The following is an 18768-nucleotide window of genomic DNA, read 5'->3' as shown; positions in this document are numbered from 1 at the left end:
CACCGGGCTGGCCCAAGTCACTTCATTAACCTTGTAGTAATACATTTTTACAGTTGACTGTTTTGGAGCCCACTTACCGTGTTATAGCAGGGTTTTCTGTGTTGTTTTATGTTCTCATCTTACAGATGAAGGATCTGAGCTTTGGAGAAAGGAGTTAACTCGTCCAAGGTCAAAGAATAAATGGAAGAGTCAAGGGTCATGCTCTCTGGGCCCTGAGGCTGCACCATTTACAGTGTGCATCCTAAACCCACGTTCAGAGAGAGTGGAGAGGCTGTGGAGGTACAGATATGTAGGGCGTTAGTTTGGTTTTGTTTTTCAGAATTTGTTTTTCAAAAACATGTCTTTCAGAGTTTTAGGAACTAAAATTTGAACTGTGTTCGGAGATGCTTCTCTCCAAATGTGTTTTAGAAATGTAGCACGAGGGTGAGCCCTCTCCTCCATTGCCATGGCAGTTTTGTATGACAGTTGTCACTGACACTGGAAGATGTTTTGTAGCTGATTAGACATAGCATTTCACATTGCACCCTCTTTGTCCTGAAAAGAAAATAGACCAGTCAGGCAACATGGTCAAGGGTGAGTTTCAGATTCAGCCGTGGCTGTTCAATTCCCTCAGACATTTGTGCTGATCCACTGCTGCCCTGTCTCATCCACGAGCTCAAGTTTGGACCAAGTAGAGTTGAGGGGGTTACTTTCCCACTGGGAACAGCATCAACTTCTTCTGGTCCTGATCATGGCTAGTCCATCATCCATGTTGTCCTTTTCTAGGCGTATCTGGGATTCCTATACTTCCTATACTTGTGTGTGTTTTTTGGTTTTTTTGCGGTACGCAGGCCTCTCACTGTTGTGGCCTCTCCCGTTGCGGAGCACAGGCTCCGGACGCGCAGGCTCAGCGGCCATGGCACACGGGCCCAGCCGCTCCGCGGCATGTGGGATCTTCCCGGACCGGGGCGCGAACCCGCGTCCCCTGCATCGGCAGGCGGACTCTCAACCACTGCGTCACCAGGGAAGCCCTATACTTGTGTTTTTATGTGCAGGTCTCAAGTGAATTTCTGTTATGAGCTATGCATATCCATGCGCTGTTTTCCACAAATATATGTGGTCTGTGAAAAGGGGTATTTCCCTGGGACGGTGTATTGGAATGCAGTAATTATTGAGCTCAGAGTTCCGTATCTTGGGAAAATGCTCCCTGCCATGGGTTTTTGGTGTGGCCATGTCCGCAATCAGTCTGGACATCAGGCTCCGCCTGCCTGTATACGGGGTTTCTGCATGAGGATCGTTTAGTCAGGTTACTATCTTTTGTCTATGACTGTGGTAGTCATAAGAGAGGCAGCAAATTTCTCACCAGCTCAGTTTTTCTTGCCTCCCTCCTTCCCCAGAGGCAGTCTGGTCCGGAGACGGGGGCTAGTTGAAGGATTTGCTTTTGTTCATCTCTGAGGCCCTTCTGCCTCTGGAAACTCCATGGTTTTATGAAATACATGCTCAGAACTGATCCTATACCTGTGGCAATTACTAGGGTTTCCTAAACGTGCAGGTTGAGCCAACGAGTACCGTGCACCGTGGGGAAGCCACCGCAGGTGTCCCTGGTTCGGGGCGGGGAACTTTCCCGAGGCTTGTTGGAGAGCGAACCTCGCCCGTGGGACTCCCCTGACAGGTCAGTTGGGACCGGAGGGTTGGAAAAGGCTTCCTGAAAGACATCAGCCCTGCTTTGACCCTGTGAGATGCCATATTTGGAAGATGCCGAGGAGCAGAGGCAGGGGGCTTCTGAACCCCGACACTGGCTGAGGACAGGGGTGCTCCTGCATCCTGGCATTGTGGAGCCATAACTTAGGCTGATGCTAGGGTGCCCTGCAGGGTGTCCCCTCAGTAGATGCCAAATGATATAGTAGTCGTAGATTTCTTTTATCCTGAAGTTATCTAACAAACTCAACCAGTGCAGAGCATGAATCAGGAGCCAGAACAGAAATGAGAAAGCCCTTAGACTTGGGATTGAAATCGACATCGGACTGCCGTACTGGAGCAGATATCACTTAGCCCGAGCAGAGCTCCTCACTCCGGTGGGCAAAGCCCGTTCTCTCTATTTATACCAAGGTGGAAGATGTACAAGAACAGAGGATCATTGCCTGAGGCAGCTAGGTTGACGGCAGCTAGGAATGACTTTGGTAGCCAGTAGTGAGGGAGAACATGGTGAAGAATGAGAAAAAACGGCTGTGAGTACTCAAGGTGACTGCAACATGGGCACCAGGAGGAGCCCCTGCCTCCTAAGGGCTCTGACACCTCCCCTCTGATACATACGAGGCACAGCCCAGTCCTTAATTCGGGCTGGTGATCACCCTGACTCACTAACCAGACTTACATTGTATATTACATAGTCTGCTCTCTTCAAAAAGGTGAAGAAAGGTAGGTTGGATTTTAATCCAAATCTCAACTTTTTTTTTAGCTCCCGTGTTAGCTTGTCAGCCTGTGGAGGCGGGCAGGTCCACAGCCGATTCTGGGGCTTTGTGGTGCCTCTCTGTTGAGACGGGGCTGAAGAAAGAAAACATCACCTGAGCTCTGCCCCTTGTTTGGTTTTCTGAGCAAAGGCTCCTGAGCCTGGGGAGGCTCCTGTCCAGTCCCTGAGCCCTCCCCAGGCCACCCAGGGCTCTGGCGTAATGCTGATTATGGACTTGCCCAGTTTGGAGAGCAAGGCCCCTGCCAGAGCTGGGTGTGGACAGACACCCCTTCTCTGGGCAGCATGGTGGTTTTGGGGGTAGAGAGGTTGGGAAACAGGGCCGCCAGGCTCCGGTCCAGCTGTTCCCTCTCTGCCTTGCAGGCCCCGGCTGAGGTAGTGTGATGCCCTGGGCCCCTCCTTGCGGGCTGGCTGAACAGAAAAGCCAAACCCCACAACCACAAGAGGGTTTGCTTTGAAGACGGGCCTGAGAATAACCTCTGAGTTGCCTTTTTAAGTTTTAAATCGTGATCAGGGAAATACTTCTCTGCTGGAATCCAGGCCCCTTGAGATGTGTCCATGTCAGCACACGAGCCTGGGATGAAGTAGCCTGCATGCGGCAAGTCTGTGCACGTGAACAGACCTACTTCTGTGTAGAGGGGTCCTCATCTCCAAAAAGCCCAGAGACTTTGGAAAAGCAGTGCCTGGGCAGCCGGGTGGAGGTGCATAGGAGGGAGTGTTCGTGTGTGATCAGTGAGCAGGCAGAGGCCGCCGTCAGCCTCAGGATGGAGCAGGAGGTAGAGAAGCAGCACGTGCCCCGCCCGTGGGAGAGTGTCACGGACACAGGGACAGAGAGGAGGCTGGCCATGCTGAGCCGGGGATCCCCTGGGCAGGGGTGTCTGTGGAAGCCAAGAGGACTTCTGCACAAAGATCTATGACACACAAACCTCAACTCAAGGACCACTTCACTTCCTCAGGAAGTTGCTCCTATGCCTACCCAAGTCCTAGGTGGTTAGAAGCCCTCCTCTGTGCTTCCTCAGCCCCTGTGTATTCCAGTTGGTGGTCACAGAGCTTCTGTTCCACATATGCCAGCAAGGAGAAGCTCCTCCCACCCTATCTTGGCATTCCCAGAGCTTGGCTGACATAGGTTCTTAAATGTGAGAGTGGTGAGTGGGTGACTGGAAAACTAAATGACTAGGGCTTTTGAATGTGGATTTGCTCTTAGGAATCTTATACTTCTGTTATTGGAAGTTGGTCTTCCCAGATTTCCCCAGCCCCGCATGAGTGTGCATATCTAGATTGATACTAAGCCCCAACTGAATGCAGATCACGGATCGAGGCGCTGTGGGGATATAAGTAAGAAAGCATTGCCGTGACTCTGCTTTCAAGGAGATTAGCTGATTGACTTCTAGATTGTGTTTTGACTCCATGTTAAACTCTGGGGGCACAGCCCCAAGGGAAGCTGAGGACTGGGTTGGCAGAGTGTCAAGCTGATGGGTGAGGGGCTGTCTTGTCTTGGTGTGAAGAACCCTGAGCCACTCGGAGAGCTGTAGAAGGCAGTGTGGTCATCCAGGAATTGAAGGCAGCCCTATCCTGGTGCCCAGGCTATTGTAAATAATCCTTATAAGCTCACCTACTTAGCAGGGAAACAGGAAGAAAAATACAAAGGGCAAGATACAAATAACTATGTGGAGTTTAGTACACTGGTTGTTGGTGAACATCTAAGAGACCTGGAGAGGTCAGTGCATACGTACACTGTCCTACAGTGGCCACACATCTGGGAGAAGGAGCAGGTTGGAGTTCCAGCTCTGCTGTTTAGTAGATGTGTCCTGTTTGCAGGTCATAGATTCTTGGGCCTTGGTTTTCTTCCCTTGAATGATTGTGAGGGTCAAATGAGATGAGGTATGTAAAATCTCTGGCTTTGTTATTACAGGTCACTCTTTGAAGTGGTGAGTGTCCTGTATCTGTGTCCAAGAGCATGTTCTTTTGCGACCAGTACTGAGTATGGGTGCCCCCTTCACCCACCCTGCTACCTCCTCTCTGCTGCTCTCAGAGGAGCCAAGCTGGTGACAGGTTAGAGATCACAGGACACTGGCAAGTGGAGTCCTCTTCACACACCCCTGCGGAGGACTGGAAACAGCAGCCCATGGAGCAGGAGGCCTTGAAGACCAAGAAAGGGTGAGGTCTCAGCTGAGGCCTCAGGGGGCTCAGGGAAAAGGATCTTGTTTCCTCTGAAAGAGGGAGCTCTCGCTGGCCTGGGATGGATAGGATGGAGAGTAGGAATCAGGATTAACTAGTGTTTGCAGCCAGTATTTTTCCAGTGCACTTTGCCCTGTGTGGGTGTTGTTTTGACCTACGGAAAACTGAAAACCCTACATTCCTTCCATCAGGGGCAATGAGGTGTAGGTAGAAACACGGCTCTAGGACCTGACAAACTTGAATCTACACTTTGTTGTTTCACTCAGTAGCTCTGCAGCCATCTGTAAGTCCTTGACCTTTTGGGGGTCCTCAGTTTGCTCTTCTATAAACTGAGAAAACGGGGAACGTTCTGTGTAGCCTAAGCAAATCTAAATTAGAAGGTATAACATTCCTTTCTCGCCTATTGGCTAGATGGGGTGCGGCTAATAATGTAGCCTGGGAGAACGCACAGAAGCCACTGAACGATGGGACTTAAGTTTCATCTTTAAATTCTTGTCCTGGAGACAAAAGATGTAGTGAAACCCAGGAGCCTTCTATGTGCGGTTATCCTTGGTGATCTGTTCTTTTACCTGACTCCAAAAGAGGGTTTTTTTTCACATAGGACCTGCTTGGAAAAACTGCATTAATTTTGCCTTCTTTTCTCAGTATCCAGCGAGCAGCATTGGTGGTTCTGGAAAATTACTATAAAGATTTCACCATCTATAACCCCAACCTCCTAACAGCCTCCAAATTCCGAGCAGCCAAGCACATGGCCGGGCTGAAAGTCTACAACGTAGATGGTACGTGCCTTGAAGTGGTGTCTCTGGTGGGTGCAGGCAGCAGTTGGCCAACCCAGTACTTAGATTAAACTGTATGTTCCATTTGGTTCTACCCCTCTCAGGGTCTGCCTTTATGGTACATTCTCATTTCAGAGCAAATTTTCCTTTTTTCTTTTTCTTTTGCCTTTTCTTCCTTTCTTTCCTTTCCCTTTTTTTTTTTTTTCCTGACAAAGATATTTTTAGAGAAATGTTGATTGATAGTCTGCATATGTGGGAGATTCATTCATTTGAGGATTTTATGAAAACTACATGAAATAGTAGTGAAGTGGGTTTCCTGCCTCCTGCTGTGAACATCTTACATTGAAAGCTCATATGAAAAGGCTGCTTTTCAAAATTTGGATAAATTACCGAAGATTCAGCTACCCCAATCCATTAAGACTATAATTCAGGCCTCTGGTGAGATTCTTACAGGCATTTGTCAGTCCTGGCTGAGAACCAGAGTTGAGTGGGTGGCTGGAGGCCGGAGGCCAGGCTGGGGACATCAGAGCTGTGTTTCGGGCTATCAGATGGTTAAGTGCAAGAAACAGGACACGGTGTCATTTCTTGCCAGGTACCTTGGGTCAGGGCAAGAGCTTTGCAAAGCCTAAAAGAGGATCATATTGTTAACAAGTCGAGTGATTTATAGGCGGTGTCAGTTTTAGTGACAATATCCTCCTCCTTTTTTTGTTTTTGGCTCTATGAGATGTGCACTTGCTTGTGAATCCTAAAGGATTGGTAAATTTCACAAACCTAGTGCAGAATCCCACTAGCAAGCCAGGCCATTAAGTAGATGCTGCGTAAGAAAGCATACGATCTGCCTCGTCCTTCTGAAAAGTTAAGGCAGTCTGTGGTCAGGGGAACGAGACCAGGAGTTCTAGGTGTGTATTAATAAACATGACATTTTGCAAGACCCCAAGCATGGGTATTTTCTGTAAAAGTTGTGGCTACCATGACACTCCAGCACGTGTGTGGTCAATGTCTCCGTGGCCATTGACTCTCTTTTTCCTCTGTCCTGTTCCCCCATCCCTCTCATTCTCTCCCATTGTCTTGTCGCTGAAATGAATGTTCCAGCTGCCCTTATGGCCAAAATGGAACTTTATGTAACAGATGGTAAGTAACATCTTCAGCATAGTCTGTGCTATTTTGGGCCAGCATTTTAATTGTCAAGCATTCTTCATCTCCTTCGGAGTTCTTGTTCCATTTCCACTCATCAAGTTGGGGTTTTGGGAGATTTCCTTCTTCTTGTGAGCATTTTGAACGCAGAGCAGGGGTCCTGTTCACCCTTCTGGGAAGTTACTTTTGGGATTTGTGTATGTGCTTCACAGGGGATGGGCGGACGGTACTGACAGACTGTGGACTAGTTTTCTGCTCTGTTTCGCAGCCCCAAGGCATTAAAACTGTCCTTCCTCTATCGTCCTTTCCCCCAAAGGCCCCAGTAATAACGCCGCTGGTCAGTCCCGGGCAATGATCGCTGCAGCTGCTCGGCGCAGGGACTCGAGCCACAACGAGTTGTATTATGAGGAGGCAGAACATGAACGGCGGGTGAAGAAGCGGAGAGCAAGGTACAGTGCCCACCCTCCAAAACTAGCATGCCTGTAACACTTCTCTTCTGAATGGCATACTAACTCTCTTTTTCAGAAATTTATTTTATTGAAGTGTAGTTGATTTACAATGTTGTGTTCATTTCTACTATACAGCAAAGTGACTCAGTTATACATATACATACATTCTTTTTCGTATTCTTTTCCATTATGGTTTATTACAGGATAGTGAATACAGTTCCCTGTGCTATACAGTAAGACCTTGTTGTTTATCCATCCTATGCATAACAGCTTGCATCTGCTAATCCCAAACTCCCAGTCCTTCCCTCCCCCAACCCCGTCCCCCTTGGCAACCCACAGTCTGTTCTCTGTAAGACTTTTTTTTTAACCAGAATGAAATTTCAGTTTATAAACATGACCTGCTTGGGCCTATGGAGGGAGTCTTGCTCCAGTGTTTCTCAAACTTTAGCATTCAAAAGCATCACCAAGAGGACTTGTTAAAACACAGATCTCACGTTCTGGGCCCTACCCGCAACAGATACTTAACTTTTCAGTAGGTCTAGAGTGGGGCCCACCCAAGAATTTGCATTTCTTTAAAATTCCCAACTGATGATGAAGCTGCTGGCCCTCAGCCCAGCACTTTGAGTGGCCCGCCCTATATCCCCAGGCTCTTGCTGATTTTCAAGATCTGATCACATTAGCCGAAGTGGACAAAGATGGTTTTCATCATGTGTGCTGGGCCCCTTCCTTCTTTTCTCCCAGGGGCTGCTGGTATGGGCGGCTGGATCTGGGGATACAGCTCTGGCTCTCTGTAAGGCTGCTTCTGCACCACCAGCCAGCTCTCAGTGCAGGCAGAGCCTTTTGTAGCCAGAGTTTGAGGGGGCCTTAAAACGCTTTTCATCTAACCCTTCACTGTAAAGATGAAAGGTACTGAAGTGAGTCTCCCAAGTAAATTAGTGGCAGAATTGAGAACAGAAGTCATCTCCGACTTCCAGCCCCCTTCCGCCTCACTCTGGAGCCCCCATTCCACGTATTATTTTTGCCTTTGCCTTCCTTTCCCCTTCCCTCCTCTCCCAACCATCTGGTGTGACAGCTAAGGACTGGAGCCTTGGGTGAGCTGGTGGCAGACTGGGAGGAGTCATCCCACGTTCAGTATGGCTCTGTTCTTAAGCCCTGCACCACGGTCCTGATTGCTGTGTTTCATCGCCTGCAGGCTGGTGGTTGCAGTGGAGGAGGCTTTCATCCACATCCAGCGTCTCCAGGCTGAGGAGTATCAGAAAGCCCCAGGGGAGGTGATGGACCCCAGGGAGGCCGCCCAGGCCATCTTCCCCTCCATGGCCCGGGCTCTGCAGAAGTACCTGCGCACCACCCGGCAGCAGCACTTCCACAGCATGGAGAGCATCCTGCAGCACCTGGCCTTCTGCATCACCAACAGCATGACCCCAAAGGTGCGACTTGTCACCGAGCTTGGAAAGTCCCATTTTAGGGTATTACCAGGAATGATAAAATCAAAGGCTTCTCTAAAGCACCAACTAATAAGAATGAATGATTCTCACTTATTTTATGTTGTTTTGGTACAGTCGTTTTTAAAATGTGCCTTTGAAGGCCTCTAGATTCAAGCAGAGGAAAGACTTTCACTTAGAGACAGTCCAGGTAGTAGTTCAGGTTGCTCTGTGGATTCTGGGGCCAAGTTGACTCACTCTAACCTGGCACCTCCACCAACTAGTGGGAAACCTTGGGCCAAGAGCCTAATGGCTCTGTGCCTCAGTTTGTTAGTCTGTAAATTGGGGATAATACTAATATCTACCTCATTGGGTTGTCATGAGAACTAAGAGAGTCCATTCCCGTGAAGTGCTTAAAACAGCGTCTGTCATAATATAAGGACCAAATAAATAGCCATTATTATCAACAATAGAAAATGTGCCATCACTTTGGTGTTTTGGCGCTTAGGGGGTTAGTTTTACTGAATGCTCTTTTGGATTATGACATGAGCACACTTTGGGGGCTGTTAGAAGAAACAACCATGCATCTAATAGAGGGCTGTGGCCAAGGAGGCAAAGTAGAGGAAGGGTTCAGCAAAGGACCTCTCTTCAAACAGAAGTGGGTTCAAATCCTGACTCCACCACCTAATTGGTTTGTGACTTTGCCTAAGTTACTCTTCACTTGTTTCCTCTTCTATAAAATGGGGATAATAATAGTATCTACCTGATAGGATTGTTGTATGAGAATTATATTAACTATGGCAGCATGTCATGTAAATCATGTGGTAGAAAGTAAATGAGCTTGCATATAGTACACATATAATACTTGGTAGTGATATTATTAGTATAAGGACCTGTGTTCATACGTTGCCTTGTAATATACAACTGCTGGTTGCATTGTCACTAACCTGTAACCATCCTTAGAAAAGCAATATGGAAATATTCAGTAAGAAGCCATAACATCTCCCATATTCTTTGACTCACTAATCCCTCTCCTAGAAAAAGTACTCAGCACAGTCAGCTATACTCATGAATATATATGCACATGATTTTTGCAAAATAATCTGTATTAACTCCAAACTGGAAATAACTTAAAAATAGAACAGTGGCTTACATATTACAGTATTTCACCTGTTAAAACATGGAAGAATCTTTGTTAGAATATTAAGTTATAAAAAACAGAATGCAAAAAGCTTTGAACACTGTGGTTACAAGTGAGGACAATATGTCTGCATGTGCAAAGTGATAGCTCGTACCACATAGAATGGGAGTGGTGGTTTTCCTTTTTTCAAGGTTTTTTTCTTTTTTTTTAAGTTTCCTGGTTGCTTTCTTTTTCATTTAAAAGAAGTATACTTTTCTGAATTAAAACTAATAATCTTTGTATAAAAATCGAAACGTTAAAGAAAAGTATAATGTACAAAGCAAAGTTATCATTCCCCTAACCCAGACAGTTCTTACTGATATAAAGAGTAGGGGTATATTCTTTCAGGTGTTTGTGTGTTTTTAAAGCAGAAATGGATAAAAAAAAAAAGAAAAACAAAGAAACAGAAATGGGATCTCATACCATATAGGTAAAGTTTGGAAACTTGCTTTTTTCACTTAAAGCTGTCTCTTGGCTATATTTCCATGTCAGTACTTCCCAATCTCCGTGACACAGATCTGACTCATTCCCTGTAATAGCTGCGTCTTATTCCACTGAAAACCATGGTTTGTTTAATGGATTGCCTACTGATGCACATTTGGATTAAGATCTTTCATTAGTGTAAACCAGGGGTTGGTGGTTTTTGTTAATCGAGTTTTATTGGGACACAGCTACACCCTTTTGTTTACAGATTGTCTAAGGCTGCTTTCTCTCTACTACAGCAGAGTTGAGTAGTTGTGACAGTGTGTGCCTTTGCAACACCAAAAATATTTACATTTAAAGAAAAGTTTGCCAATCCCTGGTCTAAACAGTGTTGCAGTGAATATCTCTTTTTTACATATGTGTTTGTGCATGTATGCAAGTATTTCTGAAGGATAAATTTCTAGTAGAGGAACAGCTGGATCAAAGGTACAGATCCTGCCAAACTGTCCTTCTAAGGGGTGTTACTGTTTTACACTTTTGCCTTTAGGATATGAGACCGTTTATTTCCCCCTTACCCTTGCCAGCATTGGGTGTTATCATTCTTTTTGACCATTGCCCATCTAAGAGGAGGGAAATATATTTTTATTATTTGAAGTCATATTTCTTTAACTATTAATGTGATAGAACATCTTTTCATATCTTAATTTTCTATTCTTTTATAAATTGTCTTATTAATTTCATTTATCTAACTGTTGAGCTGTTTCTTTTCCTTATGATTCATAAGAGTTGTTTTTTTCTTTTTTGACCGTGCCTCGTGGCCTGCAGGGTCTTAATTCCCTGACCAGGGATTGAACCTGTGCCCCAGCAGTGAAAGCACTGAGTCCTAACCATTGGACCGCCAGGAAATTCCCACATAGGAGTTATTTTTATATGAGTGTGTGTTGTGGTAGAGGCACAACTCTCCCTTCTGCCTTAGAATGTATGCTTATAGATCAGAAATAATGTACCTGGCAGCAGCAGTGAGGTGTGGTTGGAAGAGGATACACTTAGAAACCATCTGTGTCCTGTGTTTAGGACCAGAATGTTGTATCCTAATATTTTCTGTCTGGATCCCTGGTTCATTCTTTCTTCTTCTTTCTCAAAGCTAAATCGATGTATTTATTGATGTAACACACACGCTGTTGAGCCCCCCAGCATATGCCAGGCACATGGAAAATCCAAATTTAAAAAATAGTTCCTCCCTTCCAGGAGAGTATAGTTTAGTGTAGGCCTCAGACAAGCAAGTTGTCCGTAATTGTTCAGAAAGTAAAATGTCACACGGGAGTCATGCCCATGATTATAGGCACTTAAAGGAGGACGTGTTCGCCTGTCTGAGAGGTTCAGGGAGTGGTGTGAGAAGATTTAAAGGGCCAGGAGCAGCTTGCTGAAGGACGACATTCAGCAGGAGGAACAGCACATATCGAGGGGAATGTCGAGGAACCCACGGAGCTCAGCCCTGCTAGAGCCTAGAGAGAGGGAGGTGGACGTGGGGCCCGGCCATCCCCCGGACTTGCCACGCGCACACTCCATCCACCATAAAACAACCTTTGCACCGTGAGGTGGTTGGAGTCGACCACTTTGTCCTCACAGCAGCCCTGTGCATTAGCGCTGTCATCTCCTCCACCCACAGAGAGAGAGAGGTTAAACGGCTCATCCAAAGGCTCACAGCAGTAAGGGCAGAGCATGCGTTTTTGTGTGTGCAGGTATATCCCTGTATTTCTACAGCTCACATTCCCAGAGTGCTTCTCCGTGCCTGGCACTTGCCCCGAGGAGCTCTCGGGATGGGAGGAGGCCGACCCATGAACAGGTACAAGCCGTGGCCTGGGCCGCGGGACCGAGGCCCTTAGAGGCGGCTGGTGCCTCAGCCACGGCTTCTGGGCAGACGTGGGTACCAGCCACCCTACCTTCCTCGCCTCTGTGCTTACCACCCGCTGGTTGGAGAGTGAGAAAGTAGGGGAGCCTTCCCTCCCCGGCAAGGACTCCGTTGGGCAGGCCTGATGGAATTGGGTGTGATCTGCGGGGCCATCCTGGTTTGTTGGGAGGACATGTTTTCCCAGGAGTGAGAGCAGGCAGCCCCCAGCAGCATCGCCTGGAGCGGGTGCTCCCTCCCTAATAGCATCTCCGCTTGTCCTTGCAGGCCTTCCTCGAGCGGTACCTCAGCACGGGTCCCACGCTGCAGTACGACCGGGAGCGCTGGCTCGCCATGCAGTGGCGGCTCATCAGTGATGAGGCCGTGACCAGCGGGCTGCGGGATGGACTCGTTTTTGTCCTCAAATGCTTGGACTTCAGCCTCGTAGTCAATGTGAAGAAAATTCCGTTCATCATGCTCTCGGAAGAGTTCATAGACCCCAAGTCTCACAAATTTGTCCTTCGCTTACAGTCCGAGACGTCGGTTTAAAAGTTCTATATTTGTGGCTTTATTAAAAAAAAAAAAAAAGAATATATAGAGAGAGATATATATGTATACCAGAGGGGCATCTTTGTTTTTATTATTCTTCATTGCTGACTGAACTGGCAGATGAGAGACCAGGGTCCTTTGACCATCTGCACTTTATTTGGAAGGAAGCAGAAGATGTCCGTCCTGGAAAAATGTGACTGATGACATCTGACTTGGGGATGGGACGTCTCGAGAAGCCGTTCCCTGGCGTTTCTGTGACAGCTGCAAACCAAAGCGGAGCTGGAGGTTCTTGGGAACCTCGCCTTACCACTCGTCCCTGCCTTTCGTCCAGCACCCAGCCCTGCCCTGGCTTCTGGCCATCCCACTCGTGGGCCTCTGGGCACACGTCTTTGTCCTGTTTCAGGGAACCAGACAGGACATGTCCACACGTGTTTATATATGTAAACATCCGGCACCACGGGAGCCATGGGCTGTTCACGAAACGCCTGCCTTCATCTTTGTTCTCTGTTGCCTTAGGTTCTGCAGAGAAAGATCACAACGACAAACGTGCACTGTCAGTTTACAGATCTTAATGATTTTATTTTTTTCCCCAAAGAGAGAATCTGCCTGCCCCGGTTTTGACCTGCTTGCCTACCAGCTTGAGCAGGTAGCCCCTTCCTAACCCAGTGATGGCCTACCTGTCCCCACTCCATCCCACCCCCACCCCCCCAAAACACACCACACCCTACCTGGCTGGTATCCCCCAGCCAGGGAGCCCAGCCTTCAGAGCCGCCCAGGACCTGGCTCTTCACGTGTGCCCTCGGGCTCCATGCACAGCCTCAGGTCCGCCCCACGGATTGTTTGTTTACGTAGGGAAGGGTGAGGTACCCCCCAGGTAGGTCCCAGGGAGGGCATGCCAGCTGGGATGTCCCTTTCAGGCTGCGGCAGGAGCCCCTCCGCCCCCATCCTCCTCCCACTGCTCTACACCCACCAGGGGGAGACCCACGCTGTGACTCAGGGACTGGCAAGTTCAGCTCGGAGCCTCCATTTCCCGGGAGATACATCCTCACAAAGCTCCATAGCAAGCTGCCCTGCCAAGGGACAGCTGCGGCGTCCAGCCCCTGACTTCTGACCACTGTGCGCGCTCATCACCTCCGCCCCTTACTACCCGGGCACAGGCTCCTTTAGGCCCTGGTGCTGAATCACTCGTAGTTGGCAGTAAATTGAGGAAGGGGAATGGGCAAGCTGCAGCATTTGGGGAAAGGAAAGTAGGGAGCCGAGCTTGTGATCCAGAATGATGCCGGCCTGGTCTGTTTCTTAGATGGTTTCGGTGGGCTTGCCTGGGCCCGGGCCCAGGGGAGCAGCCGGGCCGGGCGAGTGGAGGCGCCAATGGGCAGAGCCCTGCAGCGGCCTTCAGTTCCTCCATCTGCCTTCCTGTATCCACAGCAAACCTTTGCAAAGTGTTCACTCTCGCTTTTCCCCAGTGTTTAGGGTAACCAGTCACCTTGCTATAGCCAAGGGTGATACTGTCAAATACTCTTTGTGTATGTGTTCGCATGTACCCTTTCTGGTTTATGCATTCCACAAGTGGTGCAGTGTTTGTTATTACTGTCTTAAACCAAAATTGGCTTTCGATATTTGTCACACACCTGTACCTGAAAAAGTAAACAGCGTTCTTGAATCCACAGCCTTCAGGTCAACAAGAAGATGTGTTGGAAAAGCAGGAAGGAGAAACCAGTCGGTGTGGTGTGGAACCAAGACATACTATTTAACTACATGGTTTCCGTTTATGAAAAACACATACCATGTAACCATGGTGCTTTTGTTCTTCTTAGTTTTGCCTTTAGGTCCCTTCAAGCCGGACATTCCTTTTGATAATGTCTTTCTCAGGAATATATTTTGGGAGACTGGGCAAGGGATGGTGAATGTATAAGAGACTTTGGCTGCATAAAGGTTATACTGTCCCAGACTAAATGTATCAGAGGCTGCTGCATCAGAAACCCAGCAATAGAAGTGCCATACATGTATATGCATATGCCTAATAATGACACTATCCATCAACATTCTAAAAAACTGTGCTTACAATCCTGTCTTCAATTATCAGTCCAGAAGGGGTTAAGTTGGATTCATGGCTTTGGTGCCTGCCCTCCCAGCAGGGTGAAGAAAGGTTTAAATTAAAGAATTTCTTTTCTCTCTCTCCCACTCTTTGCATAGGAGAATGTCAGACTTTGTGAAATTATTGTTTCTGTTTTAAATTGAATATTGATTTTTTTTTACACTGACTTTGTATTGAGTCCTTTTCGAAAGAACAACGTAATAAAATGCAGGATCTTTGTATCAAGCCTTTGCACTTGCAAACTCTTAATAGCTTGAGTTACTGGTGCAGTGGGAACAATGTAAATGGCATTTTTTAAAAAATATAAGTTTTCAGAAAAGCTGTATCATACAATTGAACACAGTCCTTTTCAGTTCTTGCAGTCAATAAGCTCTTCTTTTGAAAAGGAGTAAACTGTGCCCTGGTCTAGTAGAATTAGAAGATAAGTTCACATTAGAGGATACAAGATTTTGTTTGCCTGAAATGTTTATAGATTTTCTATAACTTTCAACCTGTTATTAAAATGTGAACGTTCAACAGTAAGGAGTAGAAAAACTTAATGAGGAGTATATGTCTGAGGTCGTTCTCTTCCCTGGTGATGTTTTAACCAGTAGATAGTTTCTGTTCTTAAATGTGTACTTTTGAAGATAATGACAATTTTTAATCGTCCACGAACTAAACATTGAAGTCTGCATTCTTAGAGCTGGAAGGGATTTTAAGGTTTTGTGATTGATCCATCCTTTGCATTATCAGTTAAGTCAAAACGTGTAATAGTTTTGCGAAAGTTTTTAAAGTAAGCCCTAGAGAAAATGCTTGACCATTTTTTGCCCAGCTGTCATCATCTCCCTTCCTCCCTCTCTGTCCTCTGTCTACGCACAGGACAAATTCCGTACAGCCAATGGATAGAGGAAAGTGGCCGTAGTATGTGTGTGTGTGTGTGTGTGTTGTGCTGCGGCTCATCATTGCCAGAGCTCGGACCTCCTTTGCAGTGGGGAGACTGGCTGTTCGGGTGTGTGTTGGGTGGGCATGAGGTGCTCCACTGTCTTCACCATAGTTGGTGGTAGTCGAGTACTCTCTTGTGTCTCCTGGTCACTTTGGTGTGCGTGTGTATAGATAAGGCTGTAGCCCTGTGGGAAGCCACGAGCCTGTTAGGCTGACAGAAACTGATGACCCTGCCCCTCCTTACTTTCTCCCGGGAGAGTGAGTGTAGCAGCCACTCAGTGAAATCAGCAAAATCAAGTCCTTGGTTTACTCCCGTCTATGTGAACCCTGCTATGGAAGGCTCCCTACACTGGGACGCATATTTGTTTGTGGGTGTGTGTTTCCATATATGTGAGCATTTCTCTGAGTGTAATTACCAGATGGACGGCATGTTTATGTTAGCCATCTGAACATCTGTGTTATCTGTAACAGATGGGTGTGTATCTCAGCAAATAACTTGTGGATGTGTTTATATAGATGAGTGTGTGAAAGTCCATGTGTTTCTACATATGCCCTGTGTTTGAGAGATATCCTAACAGCACCCGTCTTCTGGGAGGTTACTCTAAAGCCAGATACTTCTCCCTCCCCTCCTTTACTCCTTCTCCTAGGTTACACTGGCTTCTCCCCAGGAGTAAATGGCTTTAGCACAGCAGTGTCTTCTGGAGAGCCTGCTGTCCTGTAGGCAAGTCCATTAGACTTTCTTGCCTCAGGACTTTATGACCTGAAAACAACAAGAATCAAAGAAAGGTCAAGCTCCATGATAATGACTGCTCCAACTTCACTACCCCGGAAGCCTTACCATAGATTTCTCAATATAACTTAAAAGTTGAGCTTCATTTTAAAAAAAGATTGATTACTAAAAGCACAGAAATGGTGCCATAATATTCAAATAGTCCAGCAGAGACCCTGCAATTGTAAAGTGATGTAAGTATTTCTGGGTAGTGTTTGTGCTTTGTGAGTCTTGTTTTACAAAAAATAAATCACTACTGTGAATTTACTGCTATGTAACCTTGTGGTCATAATCCATTATAAATAAAATATGAGTTATTCTTAAGCCCATAGCACAGATTTTGAATGATATTCAGTGCAGTAGTGAATAAGGTACCTTAGACACTACATTGAAATCTCTATATTGAGGTTTAACCAAGTGGATGCCCAGAAAATTAGATTTGGGGTCACATTTTTGACAAAATATATTTTGGTCAAAGAAGGAAGAGAAGGGTAATAAGATGTATCTATCAGGTATCGTATGTTAGGCGTTGTCTTAGAATGTGAATTCCTTTAAGGTAGGCGTTATCTGAATTTTACAGGTAAGAAAAGGGTTAATCAGAGAGGGAGGAACTTGCTTAAAATCTCATGGCTAATACATGAAATTTCAAATCTAATGTTTGATTCCAATCCCACAGTCACTGTACATTGAAGTATTACCTAAATAATTTGGCATTTTCTGGATGTGGAGGAGAGACCTGAGGATACTTAACCTTGAATCAAAACCTGGGATTGGGGGATCGTTGGAGGTGGAATCACATCTGTTCTTTGACCTCGGGTTTGCACCAGAGCTGTGGCTCCAGGGAAAGCTGCTCCGCCGTGCTGGCAAATTTCTCAGGAATTTTGATGGAATGAACTTGAGAATCCTCCTTCCCTTAGGAAAAACCAGCCCTGCTATCGCTGCACCTGCTGTAGGACTCAGATGCTATTGTTCTGGCAGCCACCCTTTGCTTCTGCCCCTCTCCCCCTCCACTCCCACCCTGCTGGCTTGGGCAGGTGTGCACCTTGGGGAGGTGTGCAGGGGCTCACCTGGCCTCCTTCCAACCTGAGGAGGCCTCTTCCTGGTGCTTCGTCAACATTATGCCCCAACAGCTTCCACTGGTTGGGGTGGGAGAGGGACTGCCTGCAGCCCAGCCTAGGGAGGTTTGGGACTGGTGCCCCTGGCCTCCATCCTTGACTTCAAGTTCTCAGCAAGCACTTTGCATCCCACTCTTTTCCCCACATTTGCCCTCTAGAGTTTTAATCACTAGACATAAAACAGGACTCTGAGCACACTGTTTTTCTCTCTTCCAATGTCTTGAGGTTTTGGTTTAGTTGTGCATAAACTACCTTCTCTCCTGCTGTTTGCTTTCAGTAGAGGATAAGAAAAGAAAGATGACACACCTCTCAGCATTGCTGCTTATTAGGAACGGGTAGGACACATTTTCAGAGGGTAAATAGGGAATGTATAACTACTGAATAAAATTAGATTTTCGTACTCTGGGTCCCTTTTGCCAGGCCTGTCCCATTTCTACTTAGGTAACCCAATTTGTTTTGTTTCACCTGTAACATAAATCTCTTCAATGGGTTGTTTTAGAGTCTCCCCAACACAACAACAGATTTCTGACACCTGAAGCAGCACAGTGAAATATTACTCCCAATATGGCGCCAGCAATCTACAATTGATATCTCTCGGCTTGAAAACATCAGTGTTTTGTCCTTGTTTTAGTGGGATAAAAACACTCTTAAGCCTTGGGGACAAATGTGACCAATTCCCAGGCTTTTATCTTGAGTGTCTTTGGCACTTCTTTTGGCGCTGAAATAATACTTGGATAAAAATATTTGAATGTGCAGTGTCTGGTTTTGTATCTGCTTGTATTTATCTGAGCTTTCCCTTGTGCACATGAGCTTTCATTCTGAAGGAGGTCATCCTTTAGGAGTTTTTAAACCCCCCAAAGCCCTCACCTTGGGAAAGCTTCATGTCTGAGGCCAGAGACTCTTGCTCAGGGAATTAGTAGTAGGACCCAGGCATCTGATCTGCGGGTGTCAAGTCTAGTTCAATTCATGTTGTAGGGAATTTAAACAGTTATACACCATCACCATTCCAGGGGCCAGGTGGAGAGAGGTGGCGGTCGCTTTCCATTTACCAGCGCCCCTCAGTTATAGAAATAATGGAATATTCACTTAGCGTTGATCATCCTTTTAAAAAAAATCCAAACTTTGCTGATAAGTCCTTATTTTTATAATGGATTTACAGTAGGCTTTAACTAAAAAGCAAAGTCCTCTGGGACTCCTAAATTATGACATGGTTAACAAAATTTGATTTCCAAGCAGTTGTTTATGACAACTATTGCATAGAGTGCAGGACACCAGCCAGGATGAGGGCAGTGGTGGATACTGGCTCACTGGGGTGGTGAATTAACTCGTGTTGTGATGACTACTTCCTCAACAAAGATGCTTGGGAGAAGACCAGAGAGGCTGGGGCCAGATCTTACTCAAGGGAAGTTTATTTGACCATCGCT

The 18768-nt window shown here is 46.5% G+C and overlaps 1 protein-coding gene across 1 annotated transcript in view; it reads left to right on the top strand.

Annotated features, from left to right (window-relative positions):
* The window catches only part of VANGL1 (VANGL planar cell polarity protein 1), a 54430-nt gene extending 36213 nt beyond the window's left edge, over nucleotides 1-18217 (top strand). The window contains exons 5-8 of the mRNA XM_007101664.4: nucleotides 5270-5403; nucleotides 6851-6983; nucleotides 8176-8410; nucleotides 12184-18217. Coding sequence (XP_007101726.1) covers nucleotides 5270-5403; nucleotides 6851-6983; nucleotides 8176-8410; nucleotides 12184-12444 — 763 coding nt within the window. The 3' untranslated portion in view covers nucleotides 12445-18217. The remainder of the gene's footprint in view (nucleotides 1-5269; nucleotides 5404-6850; nucleotides 6984-8175; nucleotides 8411-12183) is intronic.
* Nucleotides 18218-18768: the final 551 nt, after the last annotated feature.

Source organism: Physeter macrocephalus, chromosome 4 (genome assembly GCF_002837175.3).
Source record: "Physeter macrocephalus isolate SW-GA chromosome 4, ASM283717v5, whole genome shotgun sequence".
In the NCBI taxonomy this organism is placed as follows: domain Eukaryota; kingdom Metazoa; phylum Chordata; class Mammalia; order Artiodactyla; family Physeteridae; genus Physeter; species Physeter macrocephalus.
Note: the sequence above shows the minus strand (reverse complement) of the source record. Positions and strands in the feature narration are given on the sequence as shown.